Source organism: Streptopelia decaocto (assembly GCF_964273445.1).
Source record: "Streptopelia decaocto genome assembly, chromosome: 2".
Lineage (NCBI taxonomy): Eukaryota > Metazoa > Chordata > Aves > Columbiformes > Columbidae > Streptopelia > Streptopelia decaocto.
Window position 1 is genome coordinate 111,142,029 of NC_138655.1, and position 19,115 is coordinate 111,161,143.

Below are 19,115 nucleotides of genomic sequence, written 5' to 3' on the forward strand. Positions count from 1 at the left end.
AATAAGAGAGCAACAAGAACTTGAAACAGTGACAGAAGAAAATTATAAAATCATTTTGCACTGCATCTTCCACATTCGACTGAGACGTTCTCCATGGCTCCTGCAGAAGAGCTGAGGTGCCTTTGCTAAGCACTCTCCCATTCCAGAAACGTCTGGAATTAGGATATCACAGTAAATACCCTTTAAAGAGCAGGTGAGCTCTGGTATCTGTGCCACTATGGCACTTGTTTTTCCATAGATCCTTCCCTAAACGAGTCGCCCCATTTCAGAAAAGCTCCCAAGGGCAGTAGAAAGCCATGACATTATGGGGTCAAATATGCTGCTTGGTAAGCCAAAGATCTCAACAGTTGAGTAGGGTCACATTATCTCTGAGTAAGCATTCTTGCCTTCTGGCAGAAAGCTGAGCGCCCGAAGTTTTACAGATAAGAAAATACTTCTATCCGCTCTATCCTGGCAGAGTTCAGATGAGCTCCTTCCCACCTGACCTCTGTCAGATGACTCTCTGTGGAAGGGAGACTAAAGTTATCTCGCAAAACAGTGATAAACATGCATTTAGAAAACAGTGATGGAAGAAAGAGACAGGAAAGGCAGGAATGGCAGGACATGATGCTGTTGGGACCTGAAAGCATGTGGAACAAGAATACAAAGGAGAGCACGAAAATTATTGTGTTGATAAAAGCAAGAAAAATACCCAAGCCTACAGCTCGTACTAAACACAGTACCAAATCAATGCATCAGCTAATCCCATTTGTCTGTCTTTCCTCAGCAGAATAACATTGCCAACTGGCTTCGCTGGCTCGTACTTTTCTGTCTGCTCTCAGGTGCCAATCGCTGGCACTGTTGGTAGCTGTGGACAAGGCCGGGGTGGCACAAGAGTTTCCACTAAAACAATGAGGCTCAGGAGAAGCCCTGAGTGCACTTCTGAGCTGTAACCCTGCAATCCACAGCTCAGGTGCTGCCAAGCCCACTAGACCCGGAATCTGCACAGGGGCTCTTCTGAGACAGCATTATTGTGTCTGGCCTAAAAAAATCACCACAATCAGCTCCATTTAGACTAATTACTACCTATTTATCCTTACACAGCCAAAGCAAAGAGTAGCTACAACTCACCATTTCAATTTATGTCTTTCCAGTGAGTTATGGAGCAACCAGATGAGATCAGCCGAGGTAACCAAGCAGCTCGCTGCCACTGCCATGGTTCTGTTCTCAGCCATGTGCTCCCACTGCTCCCTCACATCAGCTCCAGTGCTCATCTGACCTCTACTGAGGTGCTTTAATTCTTCAGTCTGGCAGGAAAATGAAGTTTTCTGCCACATCACCAACTCATATCAGCTCCCCAGGAGGCAGTTAAGCACCACTGGTAACAGAAAAGAAAGCACAGGGGCACAGAGCAGAAGGAGAAAGGAAGTCAAGACTGGTTTTTTTTTGGGTTGCATCTCTATTCTGTTAGTTAAGCTGATCAAATGATATTTTATTATTTTACCCATGCTCAGTCCACGGAAGTGGACTCTGATTTAAATTGCATTGAACTACACTTCTCAAAATGAAAAATAGGAGCTTCTGTAAAGGCTTTTATATCCATTCAGATGTCAGAATTCAAATTTACATAGCCAAAATTATAGTACCCCCTAATAAAGGGCAGTAAAATTAAAGAATCATGTGCTCAGCCCTTTACTTTTCTTCACTCCTTCAGCTGGCACAGTTAACAGGAAGTCAAAGTGAAGCACTGAAGCAAAGTGGAAGTTCTCTATAGGGGAATCAAGGGCTACAGAACTTCATATTGCCCCCAGCTTGCCTTGTTCTTATGAACTGAAAGACTGAGCAGAAAAGGCAAGGTATAAACCATCTTCTCTGTCCTTACAGCTTTAGAGGAGCTGCCTCTTATTTATCCACAGTATTTTCATTGCATTCATCCAATAACATTACATTAGGCTACATTACCTAATGACTAGGTGTCACAGTACCTGCTTGTTAAATAGACAGCACACAATTCTCTTTGGAAGTTCATAGTATCATAGAATATCCTGGGTTGGAAGGGACCCACAAGGATCATTGAGTCCCACTCCTGTCCCTGCATATGACAACCCCACAGTTCACACCATGTGAACTGTTCCAGTGCTCCACCATCCTCCGGGTGAAGAACCTTCTCCTAATGTCCAACTTGAATCTCCCCCGGCACATCTTCCTGCCACTGCCTCGGGTTCTGTCACTGGTCACCAGAGAGAAGAGTTTGGCAGCTGCCCCTCCTCCTCCCCTCTTGAGGAACCACCCCTAGAAGATGACCATTTAAGTAAAACAAAATCAGATCATTCCCTTCTACACACTGAAGTGGTTTAGAGCTGCCTTACTTGGGCAGTTAGATATTCTCCTTACACCTCTGGGTTAATTTAGTCAGACGTCAAAGCCACTCCTGAAATGTCTTTACAAAGGAAGAAACATAAAACAGGTAACTTCTGTCAGCTTTTCTGTAAAGATCAACTCTCCACCTTTCTATTGGCCATGCATCATGGGTTAATTTCTCAACCATCTCATCAATTTTTCCATCATTAGCTCATGGAAATCACTGTCATCAGATTGTAATAAGGACAAAAACTTAACAGGATTCCAGAAGTGCTTAACACTATTGGAGAGAGACAACCCAAATAAAGCTTACAATGATCAGAAACAAACTTTGGATTTGGGCCTTAGCAAACACCTCATTAACAACAGCTAGAAAACAGGGTTCTCTGTGGGAAAATTGTCTGATAGCAGCTTACTACATCACTCCTTCACCCTCCCTGTGATAAAAGTGGACCTCAAATTTGCACAGAGCTCAAGTGAGGACAGCAGGACCTGTTTCAATTCTATCATTCCTAAGTTGCTCTACATTGAACTGTAGACATGACCTACAAAGAACACACACTCAAAGCACCAATTCCTTCTGACCTACCACAGGTACCTTAACTTTCCATAGCATCTTTCTTTCTCACAACCTCCTTCACCTATTCACGGCTCCCCTCTGCCATTTCTGAAAAAATTGGGATAAATATTTTGAGACATCCCTGAGAGTCAGCTGGTTATCACTCTGTCAGTTTTGTAGTCTTGTCTGTGCCTCAATATTCCCAGCTGTGAAGTGATAAAAACTAATTCACCTTTAAAAATTACATTGGAGTTCTGGGGCAAAAAAGTGGCTGAGCCCCAAGTCGTGCTGAAAGTCTGGCCTGAAATCACAAAATATTATTTCAAATAGTCACAGCTTCTGATATGTAACTCAGCCTATCTTTAGCTATACACAAAAGATCCTGGCTTTCTATTTTTCTGAGATACTCCAGAAAACGCGAAGATTTGCTTTATTGACAAACCAAACAAATTAGCTCCATGAAGCTTGCTGGAACATTAAGCATAAAGTGTAGTCCACAAAACTCTTTTTCTTCCTGTGGAACTTCACTCTGAAAAAACAGAATGCTTGACTTTCCTTTTCTTGTAAGCTAATCTCCATGAGAATGAAGAAAACTCTTTGCAAAATACAAATAAAGTACCTGAAGGGACATTACCACAGATCCTTTTCCCAAAACATAAATAGTTGTATCTGACACAAGATGCCCTAGGGCATTTACAACTCTCAGCTCACAAGAAAAGAATGAAATAGTCTTAGCATCCTTCACCTTTCCGGAAAATCTGGTTCTTGCTACTAACATTAAAATAGCTTGTTTTAAAAAAAGTAGTTTCTGTCTTGTGTTGTGCAATCTAATCTCACAGGTCTTCAGCAGTGAGTCTACTTGCAAAAATTAAATGATTTCCCAAATGACCTCCTTTGGCAAGATCGCAAGACTAGAAATTATTCTGCAACACCTTAAAACCAAAACAGTGTAAGATTTTATTATTGTTCAAACAGCAGTAAAAACAACCAACTACATTTGGAGTTAAGTGTTCTGCAGCTGTTTCTGATACTCAAATTAGGATAACCAATATCTTTTCCTCCTATACTAGTCCAAAAAGGATGCTAGTCAATATGTTTAATACAACCCAGTCCAAACAAGGATCCACTTAGCCTAGTGCCCTGTTTGCAAAGGTGGCCATGAGGTGATGCCCAGAGAAAAGAATTTAGAAGAAAACTTATTATATGCACATAAACACACGTCATATGTCAGCCTCCTACTGGTACTCTCTCACTTTCCAGCTATTTATGAAGGTTATCAAAAGCCAGTCTTGACAGTGGTACTCAGTGGGAGGATGAGAGACAACAGGCACAAGATGAAAAAAGGGAAGTTCAAACTGGATGTAAGGAAACACTTTTTCATCATGAGAACAGCCAAGCATTGGAACAGGTTGACCAGAGAGGTTGTGCAAGTTCTGTCCTCGGAGGCTTTCAAAGCCAGAGTGAATAAAGCTCTAAGTAACCTCATATGAGGTGGTGACCCTGCTTTGGGCAGGATCTTGGACTGGAGACCTCCTGAGATCCCTTCCAAGCTGAATTATCCTATCCTATTTTTTCACGTGAGGATCCCTTGGTCTGGATGTGGCTTCCATAGATTTAGTTACCCTCAGTTTTACTTTCACATACAGTCTTTCTCTTCTGACAATTGGTTCCTCCATCATCTGAAAAACCACATCCCTTGCTTTGATCCTAGCTCTGCTGAGCTTCATTTCACAGCCCTAGTTTGCTTTCAGGTGAAAAATACTAAAAAAAACCACATCAGCTGGGGAAAAAAATAAATACTTAAAAAAAAAAAAAGTATAATTCACAATATTCCTAGTACATTAAAACCCTTTTAATAAACACCCTGTACTACATTTCCCAGTTTGGAGCTGAGGGAGAAGGGAAACTACATGTCACAACTGGCTTCAGTTACTATTACTTGCTGCCAAAACCGTTTAGGTGCCTGCACAGCACACCTTTGGAATACTTGCACTGGATTGTTAAAAAGCAAAATAAGATTTCACCCCCAGGCACTGCACAGGCACAGAAGGGTAAGAAGGAATAACTGCTTGTTGCATTCCTAGTGGAGGTGCAGGTGACAGTCTCAGTCAAGATCCTGGACTAAACGGGTACACAGATGAGTGACGTTGTCCCTCCACAGAGATGGTAGAAGACAGTATCATAGAATCATAGAACAGTATGGGTTGGGAGGGACCTTCAAAGGCCATCTAGTCCAACCCCCTGCAATGCGCAGGGACATCTGCAATCAGATCAGGTTGCTCAGAGCCCCGTCCAGCCTGGCCTGGAATGTCTCCAGGGATGGGGCATCTACCACCTCTCTGGCCAACCTGGGCCAGTGTTTCACCACCCTCATTGTTAAAAGTTTTTTCCTCATGTCCAACCTGAATCTCTCCTGTTCTAGTTTAAAACCCTTACCCTTGTCTTGTCATAACAGGGCCTGATAAAAAGTCTGTCCCCATCTTTCTTGTGGTCCCCTTTTAAGTACAAAAAGGCCACAATAAGGTCTCCCTGGAGCCTTCTCTTCTCCAGGCTGAACAACCCCAGCTCTCTCAGCCTTTCCTCAGGCTCCTGCTCCAGAGGTTAGCAAACAGCTTCAGCCACTATCAGGTTTCTATCAGGTATCCTTTAAAACATGAATTCAGTTAAGGCAGAGTTCACTTTTTCCCCCCCCACCTTAAGATGCTCTGTGGGTACGTGCACAGCTTTCCATGTGCTGCACAGGAGTGAGCCAAACATCGTGTATGAACAGTTTGTGCACATGTGCCTAGCATGCTGCAACCTTCTGCATTTTAACAGTGACACCACAGAGGAAGGTGGTGACCCGTTTCCATAGTATTAAAGTCATATTTGCTTCTCCCTCGGAGTCCAATATTGGTAAATCATCTGGACAACTGAGACTCAAGAAACTACAAGGCTAAAAGGAACCACTGGATAATCATACCTAGGTTTTGGGTTTTTTTTAATCCACCAGGTTTTTAAATACTACTCAGTTCCCTCATAGTAAGTCCAGTGGTTAGTACTTAAATCATTAATTTTGTTTTGGCATCAAGCCACAGTCTCTGGTTATGCCTCTGTCCTTGCCATTAATGACTGCTTTAGGACCTAGCACGTTTTTTTTTTCCCTATCAAACTGCAAACCATAAGTGACTCCTGTATCCTTCTTTTTGATAAAACTAACAGACTGGGCACCTGAAATAATTTCTCCCTTCATAGGGTGGGATTTTTTCCAGCAATAAACATTTAAGGTTATTTCTTCACCCTCCCTATCTTGGTTACATTCTATAACGGATGTTAGTATTTGGATCGAGGGACATGTTCTGGAATCTGTGGAAGGAAACAGTTGGAGAAAGACTGTTTTCCAGGATGCAGCCTCTGTTGCTTAAGTGTGGCTTCTATTCCTTTATCCTGTATGTATAACTTGCCTTGCTGGCTGGGGCCTATTGTAAAAGATGTAGCTAAACACAACCTATGACACACCTCTGTCCTCACCATTATTTATTCTTCAGAACTCTTATTTCAATTTGTTGATTTTTTACAGCAATGTTAACTGTATTTAATTTCAAATAACTGAAGAAGTTGCATAGTGACAGGCTCTGTACTGATCCTAAAAAACAAACAAAAACAACCAAAAAAAACCCAACACAAAAAAAAAAAAAAAACACTACAAACAGTAAGAAATCTTACTCAAAGTTTATCCCTTGCGTGATCACTACTTTTTGAAATTTCTCTTCAACAACTCTTAACAATATGACTGGCAGCAGAGAAAAACAGCTAATCTAACTTTGTTTCCAAACAACTAACCTGCAACCCTGCCTTAAAATGCTTAAATTCACTGTTTCCAATTTGTAAGACTGTAACTACGGAATAAGCAGAAGAGATCTGGGAAGAGCAAGATGGGCAACTCTGCTCAGTGGCCCTTGTGAGAAGGGAAGGTAAATACTTTAGAAACAGATCTGAGATCCACTGAAGGAGTAACATGACAATTCCTCTTTCCTTGCACAGTAATAATTCAGTGGGAGTAACAGAATCTGCAGCATGTTTGTTTGCTCTTCCTTCACAAAGAGCAGGTCCACTACATCATGAAAACAACTGTGTGTTAGAAAAACATTTTCAAGAATGAAAACCCAGAGTTCTTAGTCTATACTGAGTCTATCTTGTTCATTGCAGATAGTTATCTGCAGATTTCTGATCTGTGCGTGTGCTGTTACCTCTTATAGATGAGTTGGCAACAAATTCTTCCATTCACACTTGAAAAAACGATGTTTTACATCAACCTTCAACTGAAACCATTAAGAGTAACACAGGAGAAATTCACTGTATCAGCCATCTATCTGTAGGTGTTTTTAGACATCAGACTCTCTTTTTCACTTCAAGAACAAAATAAAATCCTTCTGTTGCACCATAAAAAGCTTCATTAGAAGAATAATGCCTCAGGCAAAGCCTAGAGGTAGAAAAAACTTGAAAGAAACACTGTGCTGAAAAACTAAGTTTATGCAATATTAAACAAGTGAAATCAGGGAAATTGAGGGGGAAAAAAACCCCACCACAATCTTAGAGAGTCAGATTCTGAATTCCTTTACATTGTTTTGACATTAAACTAATTCTGCTAATTATGGCAGAATTGCTAGTTACAGCAATTACTCCACTCATACAAACGTAACATACAGAATCAGGCCCACAGTTCTATATCTCCGTCACAGAGAGCTGAACACACAGACCTAAAGTCCACTGCTGCCCCAGGAGACCCCAAAACATAACTGACCTATTACATTTGCCACGACCTCCCAGTGTCTTGCCACGACCCACTTCCCAGGTTAGTGGTGAGCGGTGATGAGAAAGGTCATGGGGAACTGCAACCACATAAACAGAACATCTTTTCTACATCAGAAACGGCCCTTGGAACAACAATTATGTTCTATTGATTAGATCACACAGAAGAACCGGCTCCTCTCTGGAGATTTGTCTGGTTTTGCCCAAACCTTTCAAATGCATCACTTTGGGGCTGAGATAGTGCCTGAGATACCACAAGATAGATAAACACATGCACAAACACTCTTTTCAAGAATGAAAAAGGAAAGCTTCCCAAGGAAATGCTCATCCAGCCTTGACCAACACATCACAGCTCTTTCACACTGCTATTATTTCCTTAAAACACAGAAGCCACCTGCACATTTCTTGGTTGCACCTCACCTTTCACCTGTTACCATGAGGTACGTTCAATTTGTCAAGTGTCATATGAAAGGATTTTTGAAGATCGTCACTCAAAATCAACAGGATCAATTGCCTTGAGAAACCAGCATTGCCAGAGGCATGCAGTGCTACTGCAGCCTCAGGCCACCACTGCCCCGATGTCCTTTACTACCTGCGGTAAGGGTTATCTCACCCTGTAGCAAGGGGCAGGAACTGACTGATTACCATCCCTGACAGCCCTTAAATTCATTTTGAGAGTGTAATTTGGATGTTGATTTTGCAACCTGTTATTTTCAGGAAGATACCAAAGTGTGCAGAGGTATGAGCTTGCCTTTAAATACCCAGGGCTTTCTGTCAGCTACGTACTTCAAGTTCCGCTGCAAACATTAGCGCTTACCGTGGCTTTTAGGTAACCATGCTGAAAAAGATGACAATCCTTTCAGCGCTGCTGGCTCTGATTCTGGTCGATCTGCTAAAGGCACAAGGTGAGTCAAAAACGTATTTGAAAAAATCAGTCTTTATCAATTTGTTCTGGGCTTCCCAGTTTAAAAAGGACAAGGATTTACTGGAGGGAGTCCAGCAATAGGGTACAAAGACGATTAGGACCCTGGAGCATCTTTCTTATGAGGAAAGACTGAGAGAGCTGGGTCTGTTCACCCTGGAAAAGGCTGAGATGGGATCTTATCAATGCTTACAAATATCTGAAGGGTGGATGTGACCAGACTCCTTTCAGTGATGCCCAATGATAGGATGAGGAGCAACGGGCACAGATTTAAGCACAGGAGGTTCCATCTGAATATGAACTTCGAGGGTGCCAGAGCCCTGGAACAGGCTGCCCAGAGAGGTCGCAGAGTTTCCTTCTCTGGAGACATTCAAAACTTGCCCAGACACACTCCTGTGCAATCTACTTCAGGTGAACCTGCTTTAGCAGGTGGATTGGACTAGATGATCTCCAGAGGTCCCTTCCAACCCCAAACATTCTGTGATTCTGATTCATATTCCAGAGCGGACTTACTCCCAGATTTATTTTTCCCATCCTCCAGCTTGCATTCTCTGATCCATAAAAGCAACTATGTACAGGCTCAGATACCCCTAGAAGTAACTTGGCTTTTCAAGCCAACCTCCTGATCCATGTAAATTCCTTTAACTTTATTTGCAGGTACCCCTGTTGCCATTGTGCTTGAGGCAACAAGTGTGGAGGAAAGCAGAGATCCCAGCTTGCCACTGAGCACAGAGCTCCCCCTGGACTACAGCACAGACCCACAGAAGGAGGAAGGCATGTCACCAGTTGAGAACACTGGAGTGCAAGAAGGAGAACAGACAACTTGGGAGCTGAGTGGAGAGCCAAGTACTGAATCTGCCCCTGAGCCGAGTGTGGAGCCAAGCAAAGAACCAGCCCAGAAGTCAACCACTGAAATTTCTGGTAAGACCCATTTTTTCTTTATCATCCACATTATTGTTATCTTACTTAATTTTCTTACTCCAGTGCTCCTACCTTTCCTGCACTAATGGGGCAAAACATACAAAAAATACTGAATCTCCTTGTAGTCTATTTCTGGCAGGGTCTTTGGCATGCTAGAGATCTGAGACCTTCTGCTCATCTTCTCCTTCCAAAAACTTAAATAAATTGCTGGTAACAGAGAGGAACGTGAGACTCCTTAAGACAAATCGTTCCATTATGGATAAGTGCATTTTACAGCTGTATAGAAGGTCACACATCCCCTCTCTGTGAAAGAAGCTTCTCTTGTGGATTAAGTCAATACTGGTCAATACTGGCTTATAACATGCATTTTTAATGGGGGTGGGGAGGGAGGGAATAAAAAGAAAGAAAACCCTCCTCAATATTTTTATGGTAGAGTTGCATTGCTATGAAAGCCTGTGGTTTGCCTGAGTGACATCTCACCCTGGTGAACCTCAGTTCTGTAAAGATGGGCCAAACTATCCCCTACAGAAGAAAAACTCAAAGAGGAGTCCGAAATTCACTGACTGCAAATCAGCAGAGGCTGTAATGTCATCCATCTATATGAAGCTCTCATCTGCAAGGAGGTTGTGCCATCACCCAAATAGCTCATCTTGAACAGTGTTACAGTTAAGGCTCTACCCTTCGTCCCTTAGAGCCAGCAGCAGCTTCTCCATAACTCACAGCAGAGCGCAGAGCATGGAAGGTGGCGCAAAGAATTACTTTTCCCCACTCTCACTAACTTCTGCCACACTTTAGTCTGGACAGCAAGACAATGTGACACCAACTTAACCTTCCACATTCCTTTACACTCCCATTCACATCAGCTGCCTTATTTTTGGGGAGTGTTTCCCTTGAAAAGATTTCCTTTCAAATTATTTTCCTTTGTTTCTCCCACTTCAACAGCATTGAGGATTATGTCTGCGCTAGGAAAACTGGAAGTTACAGTATCAAGTCCAGTGTGGCTTCAGAAAACGGAGAGACCCCTGAAACCAGTCAGCACTTATTACCACTACCATAACAAAGAAGCACTTGGGTAGAGTTTCCTGAGCTTGCTGTAAGCTATCACCTTCACCACTGTTGCCACCAGTGCAGTGTTGAGACCTCCAGCACTTCAGTAACTGGATGTCATGAACCTCAGGAAAAAAAGAACAACAAAAAAAAACTATCAAGCACTCATGATACTCACTCCTCTAGCCCCTGGACTTTGGTACCTACACTGCAGTGTAAACTGCTGTGCCCAGTATCTCCATGTTTCTCATTATCACAGCGAGCTGCTTTATCATGCACTCAGCCTCATTAATGAATAAAGAGACACAGCTTCATTATTCTCCTTGGGTTTTGTTTTGATGTTTTGGTTTTGTTATATTTAAGGGAGGAATGTCTTATGTAAGACATAAGTGGTGATCTTTTAAATGGGCAGAAGGATCTTCTCAACAGTAAAGGCTTGAGGAGGTTTTCCTGTTTTGTTTTCTTATTCTTTACAATCATTTATGTAGGAGCAATCTTAATTTCCACAGTGTTTATAGGAAACAATTTGCAAAGTTGCAATTCCAAGCAGTTGTGTCACTCAGTGTAATAGTTTTACTTTCACTCTGTTTTTTATTCTAGAATAAACAGCAACATTAGATCTTGATGGAAAAGCAGCAACCACAGATACCTGCAGAGTTGACTTCACCACAAAAGAACACAAAAACAGTGACTGCAGCAAGCCAGACAGCAGAGCAGTTCCTAAAACTACAGCTTGTAGGAAAACTACAAGGAAAACCACAGCCTTCAGTCCAAGAATCCTGTCTAATTCTTGCTTACTTTACCAGGTTAATTAGATAACAGGTGACCTGTGCTGTTTTGCTTTCCTAATAATCCGAAATAAAGAATGTCATTGCAACTGTTTGCTCTGTCATAATTGTAAATCCTTTCTTTGCTCCACTTGAACGAAAAAGATTTTCAGGTATTTTTCTGCTAGGTCTCCTCTCAAAGTTATTTCAAGCAACTGATGCTTGTGTTTTCTTCCCTTTTTACTGTTGTGACCAAGCCTGCATTCTGTTTTCAGGAACTAGGAACAGGGTTGTGAAAGTGTTTTCATATAGGCTCCAGAAGACTGCTTTAAGTCTGCTGAAGGTGCCATCAGACCAGGGGGACAGTTTGAAATATAAAGCACTATTTAGCCCATCAAGCTACCAAAGAATAACATTTTTACACAGCTGTGGCTACAACAGGCCAAACTACCTCTGGGTGTTTTCATGGCTTGCAGGTACAATGACAAACAAGCCATTTATCTGCAAATTTTGTCAGCCAGAACAACAGTAGGTAAAGAACATACACAGCTGTGTCAAAAAATAAGTTTGCTTTTAACAAAAATGTAGAAGACAAAAACATTAATTTATTGACAACTTACCTATTTTTTTCTTAATATCCAAGTGCTTTCTAATGCTTGGCATCAATCACAGCATTTGTTGTTTGGTATTCTTAGTATTGCAGCCAAGAGGGCAGGCTGAGTGCTGCACAGAACAGAGATGCTGGCTTTCCTCAGAAACGATGGAACCATACAGAGACAATGTAAATAAATTAAAAGTGCCAGAACGACAAGGTTCTCCAAAACAGTTCAGGAATCCATCTCTGCCAAATAACTTAATGATGAAAAATTTCATGAAAAAAACCCCAAACAAAATCCATTTCAGCAAGTGAGTTGTGTCTATACCCCTGAGTGCCTGGTGTAGTTAGTGTAGACAAAGCAGTTGTGTGATACTGGAACACAGGGTAAGCAGTCTTGGATTTCCTTTTTTTTTTTTTCCAATTTAATTTCAAATATAATTTGGTGTCTTCTACTTACTCATTCGTAAAGTCATAAATAAGGAAAGTCCAAGGTTTAATGCCCCTTTTGTAAAATTAAGCAGAAGCTCTCTTAACACACCAAACCAGAACACTGGTTTATATGTGCAGATCACCAATATCCTGGAAGGCAATACAAAAGCCACCAAATATTACAATCAAGACACATTTTGCTTCCAAGCCAGCATGCAGTTTCAGGTTTCATCTCATAAAGCAATTCTTACAGTCTGCCAGCATCGCACTTCCATTTGACCAATAAGCCAGAAACACAATGAAGCTAAAATAGCTTTTAAAAAAAAAAAGTAGAACATCCACATTTCGAGCTTTTTGTGGCACCATGTAACAGGGACACACAAAATAACAATAAAAACCCTTCAAAGCGCATGGTGGCACATAGACTGTATTCTTAAAATATCACTCATATGATTGGTAGAAATTGGTAAGAGAAAGAAAATGTATTTGGTAACAAACCCTGTGATGGGTAAAAACAACTGGTAAATGAAGAAAATCACCACATGAGGGCTCCAGATACGTAAAATTTTAAAAAGAGTTGCCTTTAGTGTTCACACAAAACTACCAAGCCACGTATCTCTGCAGCAGAACAAACAGAGAAATACAGCAAACAGAGCTCATCCATTTCTAATCCAGGCAATACAAGGGCCACCTGCTTTTCACTGCTATCCCTGGGTCACCTATTCCATAAGATTGCAGGCCACTGCCCTCTCATCTGTGGTTTGGAGAAACCCCTTCAGAAGGTGCCGGAGAGGATATTCAAGATTATTGAATGGGATACAACAAGGAAAATGATGGAAATCCACTTATTTGAGTCACAGCAAGAAGTGGAATGAAGCAGCTCCCTCCCATTTACTCATTCAACCCCCTCATCAGGGTAGAAAGGCTGCAAGCAAATTAAAAGTAACGTAAACAATACAAAGGATTAATTCTTAAAAGGTCATAATTAATTATCATGCATAAGTGCACCATTATCATGCACTTTAAGTATACCCTGTAAGATTGTGAAACAGATTAATTACTGATAAACAGTAAGATGTCTGTTGGGGCTCCGGCATGTAAAGCTCTGAGTTGCAAACAAAAATAATTTATTGCAGGTTGTTTGTTCATAGATTATTCACTAGGAGGCTTCTTGTACCTTCCTTCAAGACTTCTTGCACCAAACAGAAACCCAGTTTTGAGACAGGCAGCTCTTATTCTCCACAGACAGCCTCTCCCACCTCTATTCCCACGTCTACTGCAGAAGAAAGACATCACACAGGCAGCCAGAGTAAGAGCTCTCATGGCAGAAAGGCACCTTTCCTTCCAGCCATTGATAGCACTGTAACATTTCACAAACGCATGGTTGTGCTCTGGTAAATCCATCATACCATGATAAAGCACTGTCTCCCTAAGCTCCTGTACAGAGAAGCTTGTGCTGTTAACTACAGATGTAGACTTGCATTTCTGCAGCACAGCCAACACGTTATTTACATCGTTTCATTTGAGTTGGTCCTCCCTTTGCTTCAGAAGAACTTTTAGGAGAATTAATAGACACAGTGGGGGATGTATCCTGCCATAAGGTTTTGTTACACAGGGTCAGACGGTGTTTTGTTAGAACAACTCGCTAAGGGAGACCTGTGAAACTGGCAGGTGAAAGACTGGATGCTGAAGCAGCAAAAAACAAAAGCCATTTCCACCCATTTTAACCCCATGAGCTACCTCAGTGACCGGCAGAAATGAGGGGCAGGTGAAGAACAAGCTGCCCTCCACATTGTTAAAAGTTACAGGTAAATATATACAGCATGTGGGTAGTGGTGACAACTCCTAACAGGTTACTCCAAATGCAGAGCAAGAACAGAGTAGAGCAAAAAAGCACATTTTTGCTCCTCGAGGTTAAGCGTATTCAGGTGGAAGAGGGATGCAGAGCGGTTCTGCTGGCATGCCAGCATCTTTACACTAGTGTTGGAGTACAGCAGACTGTTGGAAACAGAATAGGTAGATACTACAGCTAAGGGTAGCACTGCAGCTACTTTGAACTGTAGGAAGAAGTTTACAGCAGAGTGGAAAGCGGCAAGGGAATATTCTTTTTCCAACCTATAAGCTGCATAATAACACTATCTTCTTGAACAACAGCCTATAAAATATTTAGTGGCTGTCTCTTTCACTGACCAGATAAAATGTACAGCTCATGGCCAAGAGGTTCACTCTGACATGTCAAAATTTTCCACTAGGAACCTGATGCAAATGAATATCAAACAGCAAATGCTGTCATTGCAGCATACAGAAAAATATTAGAAAGACTTGCAAAATAACAACTCTCCTGAAAAATGAAACAACACAAAAACCCTGTTGATTTTTCTACACTTTGAGTAAAACCAGCAATAATGACACTAGTGAAAAAGCTTCTCTCTGCTATAGAGCAAAGTAGCAATTAACAACATACCCCACAAACCTCTTCCTCCACCATGCCAATGCTCTAGGATCTCAGGGAGGCTTTGTTTCTGGTGATCCACAAGCAACAAAGCCAAATGCAAGTTCACTGTGAATCCTCCACAAAGAGCTCACTGGTGTCAAAAATTACATGGGTGCTGTCTCTCTTTCGGAGAATTCTGTTATCCAAAGGCTCAGGCTGGGTTTTGCACCCAGCAAGACTTTGCACTTTGGCTAAGGCCAAAGGTAAGCAGATTCACCTCCTTGGTCTCCTACCACTGACTGTCCAGTTTGGCCCAAGAGTCACAACACGTTAGTACCAATAAACTGCAATTTCAGCTGATTTTTCTGGTAATTTTAAAGCCTTTGCCCAATTCAGTCTAACATGGTGTAACATACAGAGGTTCCTTTCAGTAAAAGGAAGGCTTAAGTTGGTTTCTATTAATGGCTACCAGTCATGTCCTCAGGAAACAGCATACACCCAAAAAGGCACAGGTCTCTACACAAGGTACCTTTGAATCAATAAAAAAATTAGTTTTATAGGATAGGTGAAAGAAATATTTAAGCTCCATAGAAGTCAAGTCTCAAGTCTATCCAAAGGTGCCAAATTTAATCTCTCTGAAGAAGACAAAAATCATAAAGGTACAACAGCAACTGTGCATTAACTGAACTTTTTAATGGATAGATACAATCAATACACTGTAAGCCAGTTAAAAATTTTCACTGAAATCTTATTACCTTAATGAATAAATTAACGGTCAGCTCAACAAAAAAAGCAAGAATTGAGTAAAGATATTGCCAATCCCTTGGGGAAGCTTCCACTGCCACAGCTGCTGTTTCCACTGATACATCCCCAAAAATGTATCATTATGATTCTTCAGTTTCTCCACATGCCTCCACTGCAGCAGCACCAGCAATATTTCATTGACTAACTCATTTAACGACTTATAGTCCATCATCAGGTGGGCAGCTCTTTGGTAAAGGTGTGGCAAGAGGTTCTTTGCTTTCTGTCAATGCTCGTGGCTGATGGACAAAAACACTGAACTTGACCCCCTGGTTAGCTGCTGCCCTCACAAAACCACTATTTGCTGTCATGGTGATGGCTTTTAAGGTGTCTCCTGTCCCAAAAATGGTAAGAGAACGGCTATTGATTTTTGAACTAGCCACTAGTCCTAAGGCACGGTCAGATGGCTGATCTGGCACCACATTAATTCTTTGAACAAGCAACGCAGCTCGTTCTTTCTCCCCAGGTCCTCCCAGCGTTTCCAGGATGGACTGAAAATCTCTGACAGCAGATTCGCAGGCAAAGAGCTCTTTCCCCTCCATGAACTCCTCCAGCTGAGGCAGGACTCTCTCCCTCCTTTCTTGAGCCGCTTGCTCTGTTAGCACTTTTTCTTTGAAGATGAAGTAGCAGCCACCATAGCTCAGAGCAGAGACATAAGTTATTAAGGTAGTGATGTCCAAGTTAACTCTATTGCACACATTTACTTTAATCTGTGTGGGAAAAGCAATGCTGGCCACTAAATTCTCCCGGTCTACTCTGGTCACCTGCAGGAGTTCGGGGCCTTCTTCATCTGATTCACTGGCATTAAGGTGCTGGTTTTCAGTAGATGGCTCTGCCAGTAAGTTCACAGCAACGATGTCTCCTCGTACAGATATTCCCATCTCCGTGAGTCTCTCTGCCACAGGACTGGACACGCCATTGTAGAATGCAAAGATTATGTGGGGATTGCTGTACTCCACTGGCTGCTGACAGCTTGCTTGCAGGAAGTCCTCCGCCTGCTCGATAACACTTTTGTCACCATACTGGCCTCTCCCCAGCCAGATGTTATGCAGGGCCTCAGCCTTCCGACCAATCGCCTTCACCCATGTGTGACCTCCATTGGCAACAACATCTACCACCAGCGTCTGTTTGTCTCCAAACCTGTCCTCATAAGCAAAGACGTGGAGGACACTGACAACATCGTCCAGGTTCTCCGCTGACTGAATAATGGCTTGGAGATGGGTAAGGTTTGTACTCTGCAGATGGGATTCTTTAACAGCCACCTTCCCTGCCTCTACCTTGTGTAAGAAGTTTAGCTCAGCCTTCAGTTTGCCACACAGTTTTGCCCCACCTTCTATTCTCCTTTTCTGGGACTTGGAAAGGGCTTCCGCTCTCTTGATCAATTCTTTGGCAACAGCAATTCTTTCACAAAGCAGCGACTGCACAGACATGTTGGAAACATTATTCCTATCAAGTAAAAGCAAGAGAGAAGGTTGTTATGGCACGGTCAAGAATAAAGACAGTCAGAAAGAGGTCTTTGCAACAGTATACACTGGAGTTTTGTAACAGATTTAGTGCAACCGCTACCAATATTGCAAAGTATAAGCATCAGGAATCTCAGCACAAGTTCCACTGAAGAGTTCAATTCCTTTCCTTCACCTCTGGGGATCCAACCTACAGCCCCAAAGACCTCGGTTCTCAGCAAGGGAGAAGAGCAGCATTCAAGTCTCTACACACACCTTACAAGTTGTGGTTTCTGCCTTCCCTCCCCACCCCACCCCCCCGATATGTGAGCCCTTTACTGGGCTGGTCACTTAGAGACATCTCAACTCTCACAGCTCATCTGCAAAAGTTGCCATCCAGAGCAAAATTAGAAATCCCGTTAATGCTATAAGCAAATCTTGCCTCTCCCTCTCACTACAGTTACCATTAAAACATAAAAGCCACTCACCATGCTTAGAGACATACATAAAAACTAAGAAGTCCGGCTCCCAGTAAATATTTTAACACAGCACAGAAGCAGCCCATTATATTTTAAAATTATGGGTAGCACAGCTCTGTCTTCTCCAGCTTCCAACTTATACTGCACATGAGCCCCTAACAACCCCCAACAGCTTCAACACTACACAGCATCAAGACAGACAATTTGCAATTCCAGAGCCATGAGGATCTGGAGATCTCCATGTTTTCTAGTTCTACTAGAGATTTACTGCACTGTATCCAGCAAGTCTATTCCTTCACATCCATATTGCTTTAGCATGTCTTCCTGAGGAAAATCTGTTTGGAATAACTTAGCTGAATGTGGGCTGGCTTCAAAAAATGTAGGATTCAATACCATGGCAAACAATACCGTTTTTATGACATACGGTAAAGAGCAACTACAAATAGTGAAATTAATTCATTTTGACTCCCAAGTATAAACACATGCTCCTGTAATTCTTACTTAAGCTGCATGTTGAAGCAAACTGGTACTGAAGGGCAAGACAAACACAGCTTCAGCTGAAAACAAGCCTCAAATTTACTCCTATATGTGAAGCAATAAGTAAATCTACTTGGACACCTCCCATCACAGCCTTTTTACAGGCTTTGAGACCAAGCTTATTTCAAGTTTTCCAGTGAGAGCACGCCCACAAACCCAGCTGCTCTGTCAGCACAAAAACGGCGAGTAACAGGCAACCTCACTACCAACCGCAAGGCCTCAGGAGAACTACTCCTTAAAAACGATTTGAGGAAAAAAATGCACCCCTTCACCCAGCGCCTGCCGCCACACGGGCCCGCCCGGCCCCGCCTCAGCGCGCCGCGCATGCGCAGCCGGGCCCGCCAGGGACACCGTCCCCGGGCCCGCCATTAGAAGGCGTCCCTCAGGGCCAGCCCGGCAGCCCTCCGCTCCTCAGCAGCCACACACCGGCGCCACTCTACCCCTTTCCCTACCCCCCGGGACCCGCGTCTTTCCTCGGCGGGGAGCGGCGGAAAGAGCCATCTCTGCCGCCCACCGCCGCCACCTTAGCGCCGCTTCGGGATCACGTGAGAGCGGCGCCGGGGAGGTCGCGGCGCCATGTTGGGTGAGGGCAGGGTGCCCTCAGCGCTTGCCCCCAAGCCCCTCTCGACGGCGGCGACCGCGGAGCCCTGGCCGCCACCCCTTCCCTCGTCTTTGGCTGCCATACTTTCCCCGGCAGCTCCGGGGCTCAGGTTGCCGCGGTACTTGGGTCCCTGCACCCCAGTCACTCTCGGGGTGCGCCAGGCCCGGGCCCGCCTCACCGCCCCCGGGCCCCGCTCCCCCGCTGCCGCCTTCCCCCACCGCCCGCAGCCCATACTCACAGCCCGGCGGCGGCAGCGTCAGCCCAGGGCAGCAGCAGGAGGCAGCCCGGGCCGGCGTGGCGTGGCTCGGCCCGGCCCAGCACCTCCCCCGCGGCCACCGGGCGGGGACAGGCGCCGCTCCCGCCTCAGCCCCCCCCGGGCTGGCTCTCATCCGCGGCGCGCCTGCGTTAGAGCCAGCGCGGTCCCCAAATAAATACTTATTTTATGCC

General features: G+C 43.4%; 1 protein-coding gene and 1 long non-coding RNA gene across 3 annotated transcripts in view; one reads left to right on the forward strand and one right to left on the reverse strand.

Moving 5' to 3' along the window:
* LOC309437035 overlaps positions 1-19,115 on the forward strand; it is a 168,123-nt gene that overhangs the window by 80,587 nt on the left and 68,421 nt on the right. The window lies entirely within an intron of this gene.
* On the reverse strand, positions 15,481-19,045 carry LOC309436415 (UPF0415 protein C7orf25 homolog). 2 transcript variants are annotated; one of them, XM_082045578.1, is made up of 2 exons: positions 18,907-19,045; positions 15,481-17,055 (listed from the first exon to the last, which is right to left on the reverse strand). In XM_082045578.1, exon 2 carries the CDS (start codon positions 17,037-17,039, stop codon positions 15,771-15,773), a length of 1,269 nt encoding a protein of 422 aa, XP_081901704.1. In that variant the 5' UTR covers positions 17,040-17,055; positions 18,907-19,045; the 3' UTR covers positions 15,481-15,770. The 2 variants fall into 2 exon arrangements, with proteins under 2 accessions (XP_081901704.1, XP_081901703.1); XM_082045577.1 differs by lacking the exon at positions 18,907-19,045 and adding an exon at positions 18,032-18,278.